The sequence below is a fragment of the Fulvia fulva genome, chromosome 4 (assembly GCF_020509005.1).
Source record: "Fulvia fulva chromosome 4, complete sequence".
Lineage (NCBI taxonomy): Eukaryota > Fungi > Ascomycota > Dothideomycetes > Mycosphaerellales > Mycosphaerellaceae > Fulvia > Fulvia fulva.
The window spans coordinates 5963594-5982778 of NC_063015.1; the positions used below are offsets into that span (position 1 = coordinate 5963594).

Sequence of the window (19185 nt, forward strand, 5' to 3'; positions counted from 1 at the left end):
TCTGCAAGATACACAATGTTGCGAGCAGGTGGGACGCGAACGGCAAGAGGACGATGTTGTTGGAGAAGGTGACGGTATACAGTGCTCGTGTCGCTGTCCGCTCGTGACTCTCATGGGTTGGAATCGGTGGGTATGGGCAGCGAGGTCTCAACACTTTCATCATGTTTCGACATGCTTTCCTTACTGTGGTCGTCCGTTGCAGTGATTCGGATCCCTGGGCCGCTTCGCCGTGGTCAGACTTGTCTTTGAGGTCATTCCGCAGCCACCCTCATGCGCGCACCTGGCGCAGACATCGCAAATTTGCTGTCACAGTCGATCAGTCGTGGCAAAGGTCACTGTTGGCGGCTTACATCCCCGGACGGAATGCGCTGGGAAGTGGTGCGGACAAGCCTTTTGAGGCATCCATTCATGATTGACCACCAACTAACCACGCCCATCATCCCCTTTCCTTCCTTCTTCCCCATCACAACAAATCTTCACCGGCCCGACTTGGCTCTTGCATCCAACATTAGAGATCCCTCGCTCCTTCCCATTCCCGCTCATCAACGAAGTGCTGAAGTCGACCGAGATGGCGCATGTTGTACGAAGTGCCCCATCTCACGACCACCAGCATACATGTCCCAGCAGGTTGTCGCAATTGAAAGACGGCATATTGCAAAGATGGTGCTGACTTTGCGCTGGGGAGTTGGACTGCGGTGTTGGCCTATGACATGTCAGCAGTGGGTGGCACAGAAGGGTGGTGGTCCCTTCGTGTTGGGTCATGTTGAATGTTGTTGCTCCGCTCGTGGCTATTCAGCACGAGGATATGACGGCTTTTTGAGGGCGCTCAATGCTGGGTTCTGGGGGATCGTGAGAGACTTGACTCATTGGAACTTTGCATGGCTGGCCGTCGGCTACCTGAGTTCGTTTCAAGAAAGGTGCACACTGCCGGATCTGTGCGCTGTCAGCAAAGCTCGAGACAGACGCATGTTGTCAGTTGGACGGAAGGAAGTTGCTCAGAGGGTGCCTTTTCAGCAAGCAAGGTGAAGTATTATTCTGATGGCCGTTCTTGACGGCGTCTTATCATCGTTGCTGGGTCGTGATGCATGAGAGGGGTGTGGACTTACGTTGCGCTGCTGGCTCCTGGACCTGCGGGTGTTAGCTCTTTGAGTGTCGGCTTTTTGGGTGCTGGCTCTTTGACTCGTGGGCCATAAGGTTGGATCTGTGTCTTGAGCAGTGTCAGTAATGCTCAATGCAGATGCGATGTCTTGCGGGCGGGAAGCAAGTTGGTCAGATGGTGACTGATCAGCAACAACAGAAACTATTATGATGGCCATACTACAGGCGTCTTATCATCATGGCTAGGTGGTTATGCACGAGAGGGGTGTTGACTTACGTTGCGGTGCTGGCTCTTGGCTCGTTGGGCGGTGGCTTTTACGCGCGTGGGTGATGGTGTCGGGTCTGCGCTGTGTCAGCGATGCTCCAGACAGATACAAGTTGTTGGCTGGTTGGACGGGAAGTTGCTCAGATCGTGACTTCTCAACACATTGTGTGTTAACTGGGCCTCTGATGCCCAATTGCGAGGGCGTCTGATCATCATGGCTGGTCGCGAATGCAGGAAGGATATCGGAACCCACGTTTCGCTGCTGGCTTTTGGTTCCTCCGGCGTTGCTGCGTCGTTGTTGGCTCCTGACCCTGGCTGATGTCAGTGCCGCTCCCAATGCGCGTGCGACGCTTGCAGAAGTGATGGTGCCAGTCAGATTCGTGTTTTAATCAGCATTGACGTCTCGATGGAGACGTCTTTGCTTCACATCAACAGTTGCATCATGTGGGCACGGGGAAATGTGGAAACGAGATGGATGGCCTACCTTCGATGTTTTGTTCCTTGGGATTTGGAAGCTGTGCCAGACTGTGTGGTGCCAGTCTTGGAGAGACTTCTTTCGCGGCGATCAGGCAGGGAATGCGTACATGGTTGATGTCCTTGATGGCCAGATGCATTGAGAGGCGTGCATCACGACATGAAGATGGCGGATGGCCGTGCTTGCGTGCCGAGAGGGAAACTGCGTCTGCAACAGATCAGCATTGCTCGACTCCGCAATTGTTCGGATGGTTAGGGATGTCGGGAAGGTCAGAAGGATTGAGCTTTCTCCACATCGCGCTCTCTACGAGAGACTTTGGTGAAGGAGAGTTATGCTTGATCATCATCTGGATGCTCTCGAAGGGGATGAGATGGAAAGACTTGCCTTGAATGCTGCGTGGGAGCCGTTGTTGGAGTTGCTGCCGTGATGCTTCTGGTGTATGTCGGTCGTGCGCAGCCTGAAGAGTTTCGTGTCGTATCTTGCGGCTTCACCGAGGTCTGTGTCCATCGTCAGCAAAGTCCGTCCAAGCACGAAAGGGCTGCTGGGCGTGGAGGGCTTGAGGGTCAGTAATAGGTTTGGTGTCTGCATGGTGCGGATCTCGCGTGAATATCATGTGCATGAAGGGAATGGACAGTTGGGGAAGTGACTTGCCTTTAGATGGCCCACAGTGACGGGGAAAGTATGGTTGCAGTTAGAGATCTGTGTTTATGGTCAGCAAAGTCCGTCTAAGCACGAAAGAGCTGCTGGGCGTGGAGGGCTTGAGGGTTAGTAATAGGTTTGGTGTTTGCATGATGCAGATCTCGCGTGAATATCATCATGTGCATGAAGGGAATGGACAGTTGGGGAAGTGACTTGCCTTTAGATGACCCACAGTGACGGGGAAAGTATGGTTGCAGTCGGAGATCTGTGTCCACTGTCAGTGAAGTCCGACAGAGCCTTGGGAAGACTTTGATGTATGAAGGACTTGGAGGTCAGATATGGCTTTGGTGTCAACATACGGTTGCACTTCGAGAGCTAGATCATCACACTGGGGAAAGAAGGGCGTCGTGCAAGGAGGAGACTTGCCTGTGTATGCTCTGCTGTCGGGACTCTTGTGGTGCGGTGCGAGATCTGATGGTCGCCAGCCGTGGACAGCATGGACAGCGAGCTGTAGCCGAAGGTGACGTTGGCGCGAAAGCGTTTTGGGTCAGAAGTGCTTCGTCAGATGGAGCGTGATCACGAACTTGCTGCCCTTCGAATCGTGGCACGTACCTGCTGGAGCATAGTCAGCAACAGCATCCATTCGATAACGAACGAACGAACGTCCAAGTCAAGAAACACCAGATGTGGCCACCCTGTGGAGCGATGGCGGTCGTTCTTCTGCCTTCGGTACCCCGGTGCTCTCCTCATCAAGACAGAAGAGAAAGGCCCGTGTCATCTTGGATCGTCATTTGGGATAGAGCAAGGCCGAACTCACCGGATTGGGAATCCCGCAAGGGGACTTTGGGTGTGATCTGCGGTATGCACATGTCAGCCCTGGTCCGACTGATCACTGTTGCATTGCCATTGGTATGCACTTTGGGGGTCAGATCCCGTGTCCCGGGTCTTCATGCAGACTGCCCTACGCGAAGTGATCGTGCTGAAAGCTGCCGTACTCTCGGATGTATTATGCTCTGCTCTTGCGACTCTTGCTCGGACTTTTGGTGGGACAAAAGGTTCATCATGTGAATAGGAAGGGCATGGGGAAGGATGTCTGACCTGGTTGACGAACATTGGACCGCTGTTGGCGTTCTGAGCTTGCATCTGCTCAATCTCGCGTATGATCTGTGTTGTATCTTCGTTAGCGAACATCCGACTGGTTCCTAAGGTGTTGCGATCAAGATGTTTGTGAAGGTCAGATCGTTCTCCGCATCTCCTCCATTGAGACTGCCCAACGCGAAGCCCGGACGCGGACGGGTCGTGCTAAGGGCTGTGGTACTCTCAGGTGTGTCATGCTGTGCTTGCTGCTCTTGCGCTCCGCACGTTGGTTGCACAGAAGCTTCATCATGGAAATGGTAGGATGTGGACAAGAGCAGCTCACCTGGTTGACGAAGGCTTAGTTGAGGTCGGCGACTTGGACCTGCATGTCGACCCACTCTCGAATAGGACCTGTGGCATGTCTTGGTCAGCGCATTTTCGTCTGATTTTTGACGTGTTGCGATTGATGTGACTTCATGCTATCAGGTCTGGGGTGTCCCTTTCTCATTCTGGGAAACGACTGCACAATCGCGGTAACGTCTCTCGGGATTCTGCTCTGCTGCAGGCTTGCCCTCGACGGGCCGTCGGTCGTAACCGACCGCTGCCTCTTGTATGGACGGAAACATCATCATATGGAGTCTGGGGCTGGAATGGAGATCTGGCTTACCTGGGAGAGTAACGTACGGTCCGATATCGATGGTGCGAGATCTGCGAGAAGGCCGTGTCAGCATTCTGATCAACTAAAACCTGGCAGCTGGTGTGAAAGGATCGTGGTATGGTAATGATCAGATCTGGGGTGTCCCTCTCTCATTCTTGGAAACGACTGCACGATCGCGGTAACGTCCCTCGGGATGCTGCTCTGCCGGCGTGCCCTCGACGGGCCGTCAGTCGTAACCGACCGCGCCTGCGTGGACGGAAAGTTCATCATGTAAAGTTTGGGCTGGGACTGAGGATCTGTCTTACCGTAAAAAGTACTGTGCAGTCCAATGTCGATGGCGGGAGATCTGCGAGGAGGAAGTGTCAGCATTCGTATTGGCCAGGACCTGTAAGACGATGTTGGGGCTGCGATGGTAATGGTCAGATGTGAAATCCATCTTCAAGGAGACCGCCCCCGAGAGTCGCCTAATGCAAGCCGACGGTGACTCTCGGGTCGCACGGGCTGTCGTGTTCTCAGATCAAGTCTGGTATGGGATATGGAATCATCGTGGATATGCTGGGGGCAGGGAAAGGCTTTGCCTTACCTGGAGAAGTGCCATCATTTGGCTCTTGGTGTCTTTGGTCTAGGTATCTCACTCGTCAGCATTGGCCCTTCTCAATGTGAAGATGTCGAGCGGTGATCAGGGGAAGAAGCTCAGATCTGTTGTGTCCGTCGTCAACGAGACCGCCTTTCACCATACGGCCTCGCAGCGTGTAAGCTGTTGTTTTCAGAAGGTCTCTGCCGGCGTGGAGACTTGGGACGGAAAGATCATCATTGCGGAGGTGCGATGCGAAGGAAGATCTGCGTACCCGAATGATCCAATTTCGAATCATTGCTGGCTTGCTGGAGCCTGTGAAGACCGGTGGTCAGCATCGCGGAAGGGAGTCCAGATAATAGGGAAGGGAAGGATACGCGGTGAAGATCAGATCTGGTGTGTCCATCGTCAGGGGGACCGCTCTTCGGGTCTAGGCACACAACTCCCAGGGTCCCGCGACGTGCAAGCCATATTCTCAGGATCTCTCTGCAGAACGCAGCGACTCGGTAGGAAGGAAAGATGATCATCATTCTAGATGAGGAAGGGTGTAAGGCAAGGTAGACTTACCAAAAGAAGACTCCAGCTGGGTGATCAGTCGTTACTGTTGTCTTCAACTTGAAGTCGAAGACTTGTTGCGGTTCGGCCTCGGGAGAAGGCAGGCGGATATAGACGTCTGTTCTGTGAAGAAGTGTCAGCGGTGGCCCCATAAGCTGTCATCGATGTGCATTGATCAGAATCGGGTCAGACGTTGTCCTTCTTCACTGCAGTAGCCCTTCGAGATCCTTTGGCGTGGTGAGGTGTACTCATTCCAACAGATAAATCATCATAACCTTCAGGTTCGGCCATCTATCGCTTCTTGCCTGGATCTCGCGACGTGCATACTGTGCTCTCCGATGACCTTTACATGCTTGCGATGATGGTCTTCACGTTTGCGGGTCTTGAAGGCTGGACTTGTGCTCATCATTCGCGGAAGGGTTGGAGGGAAGGGGAGCTTACCATCGGGAGGCTGCCTTCGCTGTGGGCATACCGGGAAACCTGCTTCTGCTTTGGGACAAGATGTCAGTGGGCGAGGCAGACAGCATGTGGTGGTACCACATTGGCGAGGGTGAAGAAGGACAACTTACCATGGGTGTCAAGTAACCGGTCGCCCCAGGTGGGAATCTGAAGAAGCAGAAGATGTCAGCACTTGATCTCATCCCATCGTCTCTACTCGAATGTGTGTGATGGATGCGAAGGTCAGATAAGCCGTAATCAGCATCGAGGCAGCCCTTCAGTCTCAGGCTGCATTGGGTCGGATCACAAATCACTCCACCAATTGAATAGATATTACACTTTTCGTCTTGAGCTTGGCTGCGCTTTCTGTCGCTGAGCTGCAACGGGCAATACCGGATTCTCTGTTGTGTTTTGCAAGGTCGCGCTGGGTGCCAAAACATGGCGGCTTTGATCATTCGCGGGTGAGGGTGTAGGGGAGAAGGAAAAAGCGCGTATACCTGAACAGTCATCACCGCCGTGCGCATCGGACAAGCTGGGTGTCCTACGTGTATCTTCTGCCGCGTGCGGATGGAGTATCGAGCCGCCAATTTCGACGGTGGCGCGTATTTTCCATAGTGCGTTGATGGCAGCCGAGGCATGTCGTTCCTTTGATGACCAAATGCGGCGATTGGCGACAGCGGCACCTCCATATTGACACGACAGCGATGAGGATGGCGAGTATGTGGAGATGTGTGTGCTGCTTGTTGTTGATGGCCTTCGTGTGGGTGCTGCTGGGGTCGGTCGGTTGAGCAGCTGCTTGAGGAGTCAGTCAGGTCTGTCGTCGTTCTCAGGACTCAAGCCCGCTGGTGATCAACTTACAGACATTGTGGAGGCTCTGTAGATCCTCCTCTTGATGGCGGACCGCGTGACGTTGTGGCGGGCGGGTGTCGTGCTGGCAGATTGGCTTGTTAGGTGAGGCTCGCTAGGGCGTACATCGGTGCATAGAGACGGCGGCGAAGGGCTTTCCATAGCGGATATTGCAGAGATCAGTGAGAAGATGATGGACATGTAGGAAGCATGCAATGATGGATAATGTTGTTGTGATGATGTGTGGTTGGGGCAAAGTCGAGGGGCGTGTGAAGCAGCTGAAAGTGTCTGTGGGAAAGCTTCCTCAGGCAGAACGGACATTATCTAAACACGCGCTCTCACACAGCTGCAACAACATCACACCCGCGATATCACCACACCATCCTCCATCCTCATCGCACATGTCCTACCTCTCTCAATTCGAAGCCACATCCACGCCCCGAGCACCACCACCCACGACCGAAGCAAGCAACATAGACAACACCACCGCCAACCGCATCTCCACCGCGCCCTACAATGGCGTCGAGCTAGACCTAGGCACCATCGAGGCGATCCGCGCCGTCACCCCCGTCCCCGACCAGACCATCTCCTTCCCTGCCTACATGCCAGACCGCCGGACATCACCATCAGACAACAAGCACCGTCCCGCCAGCGAGCACGACTCTGGCCGCGACACGGCGCCCGTGCGGATGAAGAGCAAGCTGAAGCACCTCTGGCGGTCGGTGAAGAAGAGCATGGCGCGTGGGGTGGGGAAGATCTTCGGTGGGAGCAAGGAGGAGTAGGGGCAGAGGGAGAGTACAATGGCGAAGTTCGAGGTATGGGGGATAAAGGAAGGCATATCGCCGCATTGAGTGGCATTGTTGCTAACTCGATGAACAGAAGTCCTTCTACACGACTCTCTCGGCCGTCTCTTCAGATCATTGCGGCGGTTCTCCTGCATAGCGTTAGCACTATAGCGGCGGTGGCTCTCGCTACCAGTCTCGTGATAGGACCGTGCGCCCGGTCGTCTCTTCAGATCATTGGGGAGGGCGTTTCCTGCATGGCGTTTGCACTAGAGCGGCGGCGGCTGCCTCTACCAGTCTCGTGATATGGCTGTGGGCTCTGGGGCTGCATGGTTGGCAGCGTTGGCGTTTTCTTTGGGCGATGGAGGTGACATGTGTACAGCAGCGCGAGCGAGCTTGAAGCTGAAGCTCAAATATGATAGAATAGAAGAATGAATGCTCAAGACGGCTTGCCTGCCTTGGCTGGATATCAGATCGTGAAGCAAGAGCAACAATGCGTAGCCGCAGGCGCAAGGATACCGTAGAGAGTTCATCGAGGGAGCAGGTGCTGCACTGTCGAAGACCACTTCCTACAAAACAACTGTATTTGACTGAGGGATGTCACGAAACGCCCAAAGTGCTTCCCTATCCAATGCCCAACGCGGTATCTATACAAAAGTCCCGAACCATACTCCCTGGCACTGTCCTTTGCTGCCCCGGCTGGTTCGGGGTTGTGGAGGAGATGTGTGTGAGGAGAAGGGCATCTCTGTTGCAGTAGAAGGATGGTAGGGTGCTGAAGACTGCTGCTTTACTGTTGGCGAAGGCAAGATGGTATGCACTGCAGTGCACGGCGAGAGATCAAAGTTGTTCATGATGCGAAGCTGGCAGCTCTGCGTCGCGAACGAACCTCTCGTCAGACTGGGAAGCTTCCACAGTGACTGTTGCGGCAACTGAACGACTCGCAAACTCGCTACAGTAGGAGTTGAGGTGCCTTGCTGCGGTCACTCACGTTGGGGGACAGCTATTCAGCGAAATGTCAGTCTGGAGTGGATGATGGTCGGCGTTGGGAGAAGATCCTTCGAGAGGAGAGGGAGTATGCATGAAACTTCCATTGGTCAGCATCAATGAGGCATGAGTACTATGATTGACAGACACGACCACACACACGGGCCTCAGAGCGTCGCTTCCCAGCCCGAAGTTGTATCGCCCAGCCTATCAATCTTCCTTCGCTCACCAGACCGCAACCCAAACCTCTCATCACCTTCTCGCCAACATTGCTCATTCGCCGTTTGAGTCTCTGCAGTACCTGTGCCGCCATTGTGTATGTGGTGTTGGTGTTCACAGGCGGAGACTTGGGTAGTGACCTGTCGTGAAGGCGAGTGTCGTCAAGGCGAGTGTCGTCAAGCGGGTATTGAGGTATGATGGAAGCTTGAGACCAACGGACTGTTGTTTCCAGGTGCTTGCAGGACCCACATGATGGTGGCATCTCCGCAATAGGCCAACGAGCTTCTACGCTGTAGCCGCATGAGAAGGCAGTCGACAGGCACAGTGCCATGAACAGCTCGTCGTGAAGGCAAGTTCATGGACTCCAGGCGCCAAGACCGACATGTTGTGGAAGGAGGGTACCAGATCCACGGGAGTGAAACATTCATACCTACCCTGGTAGTAGTTGGCCAGAACGCTGTTGATAGCATCGAGGTATTCGCTGATCAGGACACCGGCGCTTTCCGTCTTGCAGATGAACTCGGCACTGCACATTCTCTGGAACATGTCCTGCATCTTCGTCGAGGTTGCGCGGGCCAAGTTGCTCTGATAGGGCGCGATGTTGCGGAGGACTGTCAGCGATGCGGGATAGATGGCTTCGAACTTGACCATGTCGCCGTCTCTGATGGTCAGGCCGGTGTTGTCGAGCAGGTAGAAGACGTCCACGCGTGAGCATTTGAAGCTGACAATGTAAAGTGTCAACTTCGAATGCTCACGCGTCGGTCTGTTGTTGCTTCCAGGGCCCCATCAGACGTTCTGTGTCATTTGACTCTGCTGCATGCGGCGTGTATCGAGCTCGCGCTGCTCCTGGTCGGTTAGGTGGACTGGTGGAACGCGATACATGGTTGGGGTGTGGTGTTCTGCGCGAACACCACATCCCAACGATGTTTCCAAGAACCAGATGGCAGTCGGGAGGCACAAAGTGCCACGCACAAGGGTGCATAGTGAAGGCAAGTTCATAGACCTGGCGCCCTGGAGCACCGTATTGCTCCCTGACGGCTCGTCGACATTCTGCTTGTTGTACTCTCGATGTGCTTGCTTCTCCTTTCGACCGTCGAGATGTCGTTCCATGCGAGAAGCGTTCGCCCTCTCCTGTTGCTTGTTTCCGGAGATGTTTGGTGAGATCCACGTCTTCGAGAAACTGTATCCGGCCTGCTGTACTGCCAGGGCGACAGACCCAGAGGCTTGCGGCCAATGTCTCCTTCAGCGACTGCGAGCAAGGATGGTGGTCAGCCGGAGTCAAGGAAGATTGAGAGGAGGGATGGTACTTACGGCACTCTTGCTGGCATGAAAGGGTTACTGGGATGTGGCAGGCGAATGGTGTGCATGTTTCGAGAGGTCAGGACGCTCATTGGTGGCATGAGAGCGTCCCGACCCCGATGATCTTCAGGAGAAGGTCGATGTTGTGTCAATGCAGACACAAATTGGCGTCGGCGGTGATGTCCACCAGTTGCCGTTGCTGAGAGACAGCTGGCGAATGCTCTCAGTGAGCGGTACACCGCCGTCACTGCCGATACCAGACAGAATGATTCATCATCCAGCCATTGTTGTTTAACAGCCCCGGTACCTTGCGGCGGGCTCGGCCAGCTGGATAATGAAGCCTCCAGAACCTCTCTGCTCGATCTTCTCTGGGAGGCCATGTGTGGGTCGCGCATGATGTTGCACTTCTCGACTTGTCTTCAGGCGGCGGATGAGAGCGTATAGGGGCGTCTCGAGGTTCTTGCTTGGCTCGACCTGAGTGTTCGGCGGAGGTCGATTATTGTCGTTGCTCTTCGTGAGACATCCTATGTCGTTGACGGACCACAACGATGCGACATCTCCGAAGGACTCTGGAAGCGCGAAGATCCGCGTGACTGTCAGCGATGGAGCAACGAGAGCGGCCACAGTGCGTTCATCTCACCTGCTGCCAGAGTGGGTCGCTGACGGGGATGTTCTCTGCACTTCCAAGACGAACGGTGCTCAGCTTAAAGCTTATTTTGCTGTCCGTCACCCCCAGGGCGGTGGTAACTGACCCCCAACACAACCCCCCTTAGCAAAAGCCTGCGCCATGCGTCCGCGGTGATTGTGAAGGAGGCCACCACCAACCGCCCTGTTGGCACGTTGGCAGCGGTGAGTGGACCCTGTCTGAAAGAAGAAGTCAGCACCAAGTTCCGTGAGAAGACAGCCGGAGAAGACATCCGGAGAGGTCACACGACCCAGTGAGGGGCAAAAAGTGGGAGGTCAGTGGTGGTGAGGGGTGGTGAGGGGGAGGTATATGGGTGCGGAAATTTGTGCTTCTCCCAACAATCGTGATGGGTGAGTTGGGTTAGTCAAGCGAACAGACTTACAGCTCTGGTCCACCCACCGCATGGCAGCCACCGATGCTGTGTCTTCTTCATGATGAAACATGAGGCAAGAAACTGCAAAGAGCGGTATCGAGCTTGCCCATCACGGTTGTGGCCGTTCTTTTTGTCCTTGAGCTGGCTTGGATATGGTGGTGTTGAGGACAAGGCTGCAGCCGGAAGATGATCAAAGACTTCGTGGGTGAAGGAATATGACTGCTGGCCGAATCGCTGGATGGAGATGGTGGGAGATCTTGCTGGCGGTGGTCGGTGTTGTCTTGCTTGGCTGGTGACGGCCAGTACGATGGGCAGATCATGCTGTCATTGCAGTGTCAGTCTTCATTCGATTATCTTCATTGCAGGTGAGTGTCATATACCCTGCATGTGAGGCTCTCGATTCCGCAGCGGTGGTCCAGGCCGTCGATCTCTCTTCACACGCTGCAAGGTGGTTGTGTTGCATCGAGAGTGGTCTCGTCGTCGAAGTCTTGACTCGATGGCGGTGATGAGACCAGACGGTACAAGAGGCTGAAGGTGATGGACTTGTTGATGATGTTGTGGTGGTGAGGAGACAGGTTGTTGACACTCGAACGAAGGGGCAGGATTTGCAAGCACGCGCGGCGAAGCTCAAGCGGAAGCTGCAGGTCTGAGCCAACTAATCCTTGCCGCCACGAACTGCATCACTCACGCGCTTCGAGATGAGACTGAAGGAACATGGAAGTAACTCTCTTCATGCGTTGGCTATATTGTAGCGCTCCAGGTTGCTTGCTGGCCATGGCCTTAACGCTATGCTGCTGTCCTGCTACCCTTGCCTCCTTTCCCTTTCCTGTAGCCGCAGCACATTTTATCTCTTCACAGCAGCGGCAGATCGGCAATAGCGACGCCACAGATCGGCGTCACTGCTCGCTGCTCACGCGTCAGTCACTCTGATCACGCTGAAGTGAGCATCACACGAAGCAGTGCCACACGTCACGGGCTGCAAAGCAGTCTATGAGGATCACGGCATAGCTTCGCCCATTGCATTGATGTATTTGATTACGCCGGAACACGGTGACAATGCTATCGCTGAAGGCTCCCTGTAACGCCTTCGTCGTTGAAGCACTTCTGCTGCTCCTTCCATGCACGCAGCCACAGATCATCCTCCCGCAACGCTAAACATCGCCTTCGCTCCCGCACGCCCTTCAATACCATATTGTCGCCTACACAACAATAAAGTGAGCCCATTCTACCGCCCATCAACCACAGCATGACGCAACAACCTCACTCCAACCTTCCGCTGCTGCCTCCAACGCCATCAATACCCCCATCAAACCGCCCCAACCGTTAGCTAGGAACGCATCACTTGACATGCACCTCGCGTAACCTCACACACGCTAGCGCCCACCCCTGTCAGCCGCAGCTATAAGTATCTCGCTCTTTGCCCTCTCACCAACCTTCCTTCCTTGCTTCCTCAAGTACTCCAAAATGGACGAAGCCTCTCCTCCTCTTCGTTTCCCCGTCCCTCCAACACCACCAAACTCGCCTACGGGCTTCAGCTTCAAATGGTAAAACCCCTTCTCCATGTGGTGTTCTGATCAGCAAAGGCAGTGGCAGCAGCAGTGGCAGCAGCATAGCCCAGGTGCTGGCAGGCGCTTGGGCTCGAGAAAGTCAGCCGACTTACGAGCATGGGGCACCCGCTGCCTTGGTAGGGATTGGAAGGCACGTCCGTGTTCTTGATTACTTTTTTTTCATCGGTCTCCAAGCTCGAGGGCTTGGGGTTGGAGAAGAAAGCGGTATTGTGGTGGGAGGAAGCTGGTGTGCGTGAGGCGGTGGTGCTTGGTGCTGTGGACGGCTTTGCCGTGAAAATTGCGACGACGGTGGTGAGCTGTGACGTGGGAGTGCGTGGAGGAGCGTTCAGCAGACACGGTACGAAAGCGGTCGCAATCGCTACCACATGTGTGTGAAACCCCGAACCAAAGGCTGCAGGATTGGCGTTGGGGACTGCCTCAGACAACACGGTAGACAGAAGCGTCGCTTCCATGAGGTGAAGTCCTTCACAGCTGCCTTCGAGCAGTACAGCCGCTTTCGATCAGACGGCCGCTTCCAGTTGTGTAGGTGAGAACGTGACGAAAGACCGGCATGTGCGGAGTCAATTCGAGCTGTCGAGGGCATGACGAGATCGGAGGAAGAGAGGAAGTGGACGGTAGTGAGCATGCGTGCTTGCATGGAACAGTTGATTGCAACGGCGATCTAATGCCTACACTGCAGACAGGTGAAGCAAGGACGGAAGAGACAGTAGCAGGTAGCGGAAGATTGCGACGGAAGACGAAGGCTTGTCTTCATTGTGGATGATCTGCTTTGCTATCTGAAGTGAACTCAATACTGCCGACTGAATGGCTCAATGATACTCGCGGGCATCGGCCAACGACATCTCTTATGCTACACCACGCTCTGCTTGGTGCGGTTGTTCGGTGGGTCAAGCTTCTGTTGGTGAAGGTTGTGACCGGCTCTGGCACATGCTTGCCGTCTCCTCACTGTCCTTCTTTGTCCTTCACCCTCTCCTGCTGCTCGCTGATGATGGCGGCCGCCGAAGGTCTTCTCTTGGGTCGGTCTTGTGGAGGCAGTGCTGGGAATGAGCATCGGAAGCAGGCTGTCCCACCAGCCGCGGGAAGCTTGGCAGAGCATGTAGCCATGGACAGCGGAGCGCAAAGTGCATAGGCGCACGGTGAGGTTGTTATCAGGCCGCTCAAAGCCGCAAGACCATGGTGGGTTCTGCTGAAGCCCGGAGGCTGTGATGGATGTCAGTGAATGATGGATGAAGGTAGGTGAAGGTGTGTCCGACCTCGACGTTCTCTTTGATGATGAGAAAGTCTCGCCGTTTGGCGTTGGGTGTTGGATTCTGACATTGGCGTGCTGGGCGAAGGTGGTGCAGTGCTTGGAGATCGAGGGCCAACAATGACCGTAAAGGTCGGTGAGATGTTGAAGATCATCTCGTGTGTTGGTGCTGGTGGGTGTGTTGTGTTGATGGAAGAGAAGAAGAGAGAGCGGAAGAGGAAGAAAGATTCAGCAGTGAGAAAGCCGCAAGCACGGCGACCGCCGCAACCCCTGCATCAATTGAACTCGCTGAGGGGCACTTGCCGCCTTAGGTTTGCTCATACGTACGCGTACTCTTGCTGCAGGTGCATGTTGGGATCGCCGCACAGTCTCGACTTCACGATTTCCTTGACGATCGGCTCAATTTAGCGATCATCCGGCAACAGCACCCTCATGTTGTGGACATCTACAGCGACAGCGAGGCATCTTATTGCATCAATACGATTGTTTGACACCTTCCACCCTTCTGACCCCGACACCAACCTGCAGTTCTTTCGCTACCGAATTCTGCAGCTGAGACTGCCTCGCTAGCCCGGATGGAAGCTGTCAGGCACGGCAAAACCAGGCCACGCAGCTGCGAACAAGGCAGTGCATTACCGAAGACGCTCGACAGTACACCTTCCGCGACGGCCAGAATCGTCAAGCACAAAGGGCACCATTGTCGACTTCCTCGAAGGGTTTCCCGGCCACCTAGGCGCTGGAACAAGCTGCCTCCCTACTTACCGTACTATCAATGTGGACACTGTAGCCACGCATTTCATACTTTCCGTCGGTCGTGAGTCGAAGCGAAAACCAGATCGGCAGCCGCGGCCTTTCATGAAGGTACCAAGAGCCGGGTGGAGCGACGGGTTGGACAACAAGCGTGGACGCACACTCCTGCCGTCGGTACAGCGGCACACCGAGCTGTATTCATGAGATGAGCAGCCATGGATCGAAACGATAACTTCGGCTCGACTGCTGTTGCCGAACGACTCGCTGCATTCCCAAAGCGACTGCACCAAGGCTTCGTGGACTTTGACCTCTCCGGCATCAGGCATGCAACGCCCACTGCTTCGAACCTACCACGATGTCATTCCTCCCTGCAATGACATTCTCCGTCTTTCGTGGCGAGTTGCATCTCTTCCACTCTCCCGGCCTGGCTTGCTGACATGTACTTTCCAGATTCTGGGCTGCGCTTTCCCTCGCAGCGTGCGTGAACAAATCCACTCACACATACCAGCAACGACCCTGCGACGAGGACATGAGCGACGAACACATTATGTCGAATTCATGGGCGGCCATAAAGCAGTTGCGACCGCCAGCGCTCTCGATGCTTTCCTGTCTGCTGATTCTTGGCGCCGCAAAGCCAACAGACCACTCTGTCTGGCACGCGCTCTGACGAACTACGCCTTCTTCCAACTTTATCATTCTCTGACTCTACAATCAGTCGTGCCCGTTGGACGATACGGAGTTGACCATCTGGAACTGATGCAATCTTGGCACATCGACTCAGGGGCGGAAGGAGGCGAGTTCAAAGACCAGAGCAACGGGAGATCTTGTTGATTCGATGGGGTCATCAGTACGCAGGCTGTGGAGGGCAAAAAAAGCTGAATGAAAGACACTTCGGGGGGTCGAGCATATCTCAAATGGCCACGAGAGAGAATGATGATAGTCGCCCTCGGCAGGTCTTGGAGGGTTGCAGTGGAATATGGCCAGCATCAAGGTCCTCGTAGCCTCGCCAAGCATCCTTACAGGCGAAGTGCGGACCAACGTAGTGGTTATGTGCCCGTAGACTCCTCAACGCTGAGCTCCCGCCGAAATGCGAGTTCGCCTTCGTGAACCTCCATCTTCCGTCTTCCTTTGCGGAAGGTTGGGCGCAGACAGACTACAGGATCACGAATCTCCTGCAGCTTGCCTTACCACCTATCGATTGTGCGAATCAGTGTGTTTCTTCTTTGCAACATCTTGCCGTATATGGAACGCAAAGGGGTTGCGACTTCGGTTTTCATCTACAACATCTACATCGAAGGATCGACAATTTGTTTTCCAACCACCAGTCATTAACACACTGACACGTAGATGAATTTAGCTGCTCTAGACGTACAACACCCGTGGTTGCCTCTCACATTACAGCCCCCCAGCCTATTCAGATCGTTGCAACGGAGATCTCGCTCCCTTCGCCGCAAGCCATCCTCCCACCGCCGAAGCTTACCCGCCCAGAAATTGACCTACATATACACATAAACAGTGCCTTACCTCATCCTCCAGTCAGAGCTCCCGCTTCAAGCTCGTGTTGGCCACTTTAGCCCAGTGGTCCTTCACAGGTATGTATTCCCCAGCACAAGGCAAAGCGGCCAGCAAAAGTCAAACAACTATCTTGAATCTTCCATATTCAATGGTACGGTTTACTCTAGTTCAGATCGTGTTCAATTGGATGCATTGGTCCGGGATAGTTCTTTTTGCTTCTTTTTGCATGTCGTGAGGATGGTGGGTGATGGTGTGAAGGGGTACGAATCATCCGATCGATGGAGATTTTGGATATTGTGTTGGAGTTAATCTTGAGTATGCTATTAGCACAGTATTAACGTTCAATCTCTCCGTAGGCCAATGTTATTGTTTTGGCTATTTCGCGTTTTGTGTGGACCGCCAACGCGTTCCTTGAGCCGGGCAGATGACTCTCAATTCTGGTCTCAAGACAATCCACCCTCTCTTCTGCACAGCCAGATGCCAGAACTATCTCATCTCGTCAAACAGATCATCACCATCACCTTCAAAATGTCCGTTCCTGCTCAACCTGCGCCAGTCCCGCCGCCGTTCACACCTAACGCCACCCCAGGCCTTCCAACCCTCCTGAGACGCGTGCTGGCAGTACAAAGCATAGCAGAAGACATCGCCCAGTACGCTTTCCTCGACTTCGCCATCGAGACAAGCGACGAGAACGACATCCCCCGTCTTTTGGAGCCGGAGGATGCATTCTTCGCCCTTGGTATCCCAGAAGCAGCCAACCTCTTCTGCTATACTCGTCTCTTCTTTGCGGACTCTTCTTAGGTACGTTTCCTGTCATGCATGCCTTCAAATTTATCGACTGACCTTGAATGTAGGAGCGCTTCTTTGGACACTACGGCACACCCTTCCATGTTCGACAGGCTCTCAGCGCCATCGACATCACCTTCACTGCGTCACGCGACTTTGTCCCGCCTCCCTCGCCTCCATGGCCTCCCTTCCAGCACCTCATCTACGGTTGCGGCATCGATCGGATGCGCCTGTCCACTGCCGACATGGTATGACTGCAGCTGTTCGTTGGACGGCGCGTTGGTCGCTGGCAAGCATGCAGATGTCGGGAATCTGGAGTGTAATAAAGAAGCAGAGGTCGACGCCACCAAAAGCAATCGAGTGCGGCGACTACTGGAGTGCTCGTGAACAGACAGCGGGCAAGAAAAGTTAGAAAAGGAGAAGACGGCATTCCTTCACTAGTTCCGGGCCGTAGAGCGATATGCGACAATCTCGGACTACCGCGCGATCACCGATGCTATAAGCTTCCTATCGGCCGGCCTCCCATCGGTACGAGTCAACCGAGATGCGCAAGATGTGTGCGAGTGTAGATACAGTAGGCGTATCGACAGGACGTGCTGGTCGCTTAAGCTGGACGAAGCGATGGTACAAGTGATGCTGGATCCGCTGGAGAAGTAGGAGTAGTAGCGTCAGGTGGCGGAGTACACCCGGAGACACAATTTGAGCCTTTGCAAGAAGTGCGATAGGGTGGTCACTAGGCATTGGATCAAACGTGGAGACCTGCACCCGGTGCTGGCGACGGCCTGGCGTTCAACGACTGGTGGGTCTCATCCAAACCCAAAGAGTGTCCTACTACTCGAAAGGCGCTGCGGATGCTTGTCGAAGACTGGATCGAGGGTGTTCGCGCGAGTTTCGTGCATAGGGCCGCTATCACTAGTCGTGTTCCAAGGGTTTATATACTGCTGTCGGATCAGTCCCATGGGCACACGGGACCAATTAGGAATGTCTGCGTGCGGGAGGCGGATCGCGATGCGGGAAACTATGGGCGAATTTCGTGGCATTTGGCTATGAATCTGGGTGTGGTGCATCGGTTGCTGTAAGAGCAAAGAGATGAGAGGGGAGGGAGTCTGTTAAGTGCGTGATGGGAGAATGCTTACGGCGTGGAATATACTGCTGGCGTGGATGAGAGGTACTTTGTACGTGAGCGGAAAGACTGGACCTGTACGGAAGGAAGGAGCGATTTGAGCAGCGTTATGCTGCTACCATCTCAAAGGAATCGCTGTGATACCATGTCTTACTGTAGACGGTTCTTCTACATACGCAGTGTGCCGCAGCACATCCTCTGCTTGACGCTGCCGCACAGCGCGCCGCCATACACCGCCCAGCTCCGCCCCCTGTCAGTCGAGGTTGCCTGGACGGTGCACGGCGACACAGCTCTTCTCGTGCGGCCACCCACTACGCACCAACCTACACCGCCCAGCTCCGCCCCCTCAAGGCGAGGCGGCCTTGCGCTCACCCTTCAGCTCCTGAAGATACGGCTCCAACTCAGCGTAGTACTCGCGCTCGCCAGCCAGCACCTGCTCCGCATGCTTGCGTCTGAGCTTCTCTTGACTCTCCTGGTACTTCTTCTCACTTCTGACATGCTTGATAACCTTGTTCTGCTCGTGGCACTCCGCGTTGCCTCTCTGGTACTCGCTATGCTGCATGATCTTCGGACGCAGCTCCTCCTCGCGAACCATGATATCGTTCTGGAGACTCGGATAGCTGAGCAACTCGAGGTCGAGCTCCTGCTGCTTCTCTGGCGGGTATCGGTTCTGCAGCGTATCCCATACGTATTGGTTGACGAAGTTCTTCCACACCTTACCCTTCTCGGGATCGTCGCGGTACTTGTCGAAGACCTGGTGGACGGCGCGGATGGTCTCGGGGGTGAGGTTGTTGTGGGAGATGCGGTACTTGAGGTCGCGGGTGACTCGGGCCCAGGCTTCCTTGTCGGCCAGATTGAAGATGTCGCAGGCTTGCCAGATGTAGCAGCGCTGGGCGTTGGACATGCTCTTGAGTCCGCCGATGTAGAACGGGCCGCGGCCTTTGTGGGAGCTGATGATGTGGAGGACCTTGCTAAGGGCTGCTGGGACGCCGTAAGGGAGAGTGATGATGCGGTGGGTCTCGTTGGCGACCTGTGATTGTGTTAGCTTGAATCGATGGTATCGTTACTGCCGGGGTACCTACCGGGTATTGGCTGAGGACATGGCGGGCTTGGTCGCTGTAGGTCTCGAGGCTGTCGCGGGAGACGTTTTTTTGGATGAGCATAACGCCGCCTGGGCTGTTGGGATGTCGAACGTAGATGTCGACGAGGTATTGCGGTGCCATCTTGTGT

General features: G+C 54.7%; 6 protein-coding genes across 6 annotated transcripts; 2 read left to right on the plus strand and 4 right to left on the minus strand.

The window, feature by feature from the left end:
- Positions 1 to 1102: 1102 nt before the first annotated feature.
- On the minus strand, positions 1103 to 1576 carry CLAFUR5_05315 (uncharacterized protein; the record flags this gene model as incomplete). Its single annotated transcript, XM_047904463.1, has 3 exons — positions 1103 to 1201; positions 1376 to 1440; positions 1474 to 1576. 3 exons carry the CDS (start codon positions 1574 to 1576, stop codon positions 1103 to 1105), a joined length of 267 nt encoding a protein of 88 aa, XP_047760305.1.
- Positions 1577 to 5022: 3446 nt separating this feature from the next.
- CLAFUR5_05316 (uncharacterized protein) lies at positions 5023 to 6643 on the minus strand (the record flags this gene model as incomplete). Its single annotated transcript, XM_047904464.1, has 5 exons — positions 5023 to 5101; positions 5354 to 5459; positions 5783 to 5830; positions 5911 to 5947; positions 6638 to 6643. 5 exons carry the CDS (start codon positions 6641 to 6643, stop codon positions 5023 to 5025), a joined length of 276 nt encoding a protein of 91 aa, XP_047760308.1.
- A 383-nt stretch (positions 6644 to 7026) lies between these two features.
- On the plus strand, positions 7027 to 7407 carry CLAFUR5_05317 (uncharacterized protein; the record flags this gene model as incomplete). The annotated part of the gene is made up of 1 exon (XM_047904465.1): positions 7027 to 7407. The coding sequence occupies one exon, from the start codon at positions 7027 to 7029 to the stop codon at positions 7405 to 7407; it is 381 nt and encodes a 126-aa protein (XP_047760307.1).
- A 135-nt stretch (positions 7408 to 7542) lies between these two features.
- CLAFUR5_05318 (uncharacterized protein) lies at positions 7543 to 10010 on the minus strand (the record flags this gene model as incomplete). Its single annotated transcript, XM_047904466.1, has 4 exons — positions 7543 to 7559; positions 9045 to 9351; positions 9403 to 9850; positions 9922 to 10010. 4 exons carry the CDS (start codon positions 10008 to 10010, stop codon positions 7543 to 7545), a joined length of 861 nt encoding a protein of 286 aa, XP_047760314.1.
- Positions 10011 to 16523: 6513 nt separating this feature from the next.
- CLAFUR5_05319 (uncharacterized protein) lies at positions 16524 to 16847 on the plus strand (the record flags this gene model as incomplete). Its single annotated transcript, XM_047904467.1, has 1 exon — positions 16524 to 16847. The coding sequence occupies one exon, from the start codon at positions 16524 to 16526 to the stop codon at positions 16845 to 16847; it is 324 nt and encodes a 107-aa protein (XP_047760313.1).
- A 1454-nt stretch (positions 16848 to 18301) lies between these two features.
- Positions 18302 to 19178, minus strand: CLAFUR5_05320 (uncharacterized protein; the record flags this gene model as incomplete). The annotated part of the gene is made up of 2 exons (XM_047904468.1): positions 18302 to 18985; positions 19038 to 19178. 2 exons carry the CDS (start codon positions 19176 to 19178, stop codon positions 18302 to 18304), a joined length of 825 nt encoding a protein of 274 aa, XP_047761152.1.
- Positions 19179 to 19185: the final 7 nt, after the last annotated feature.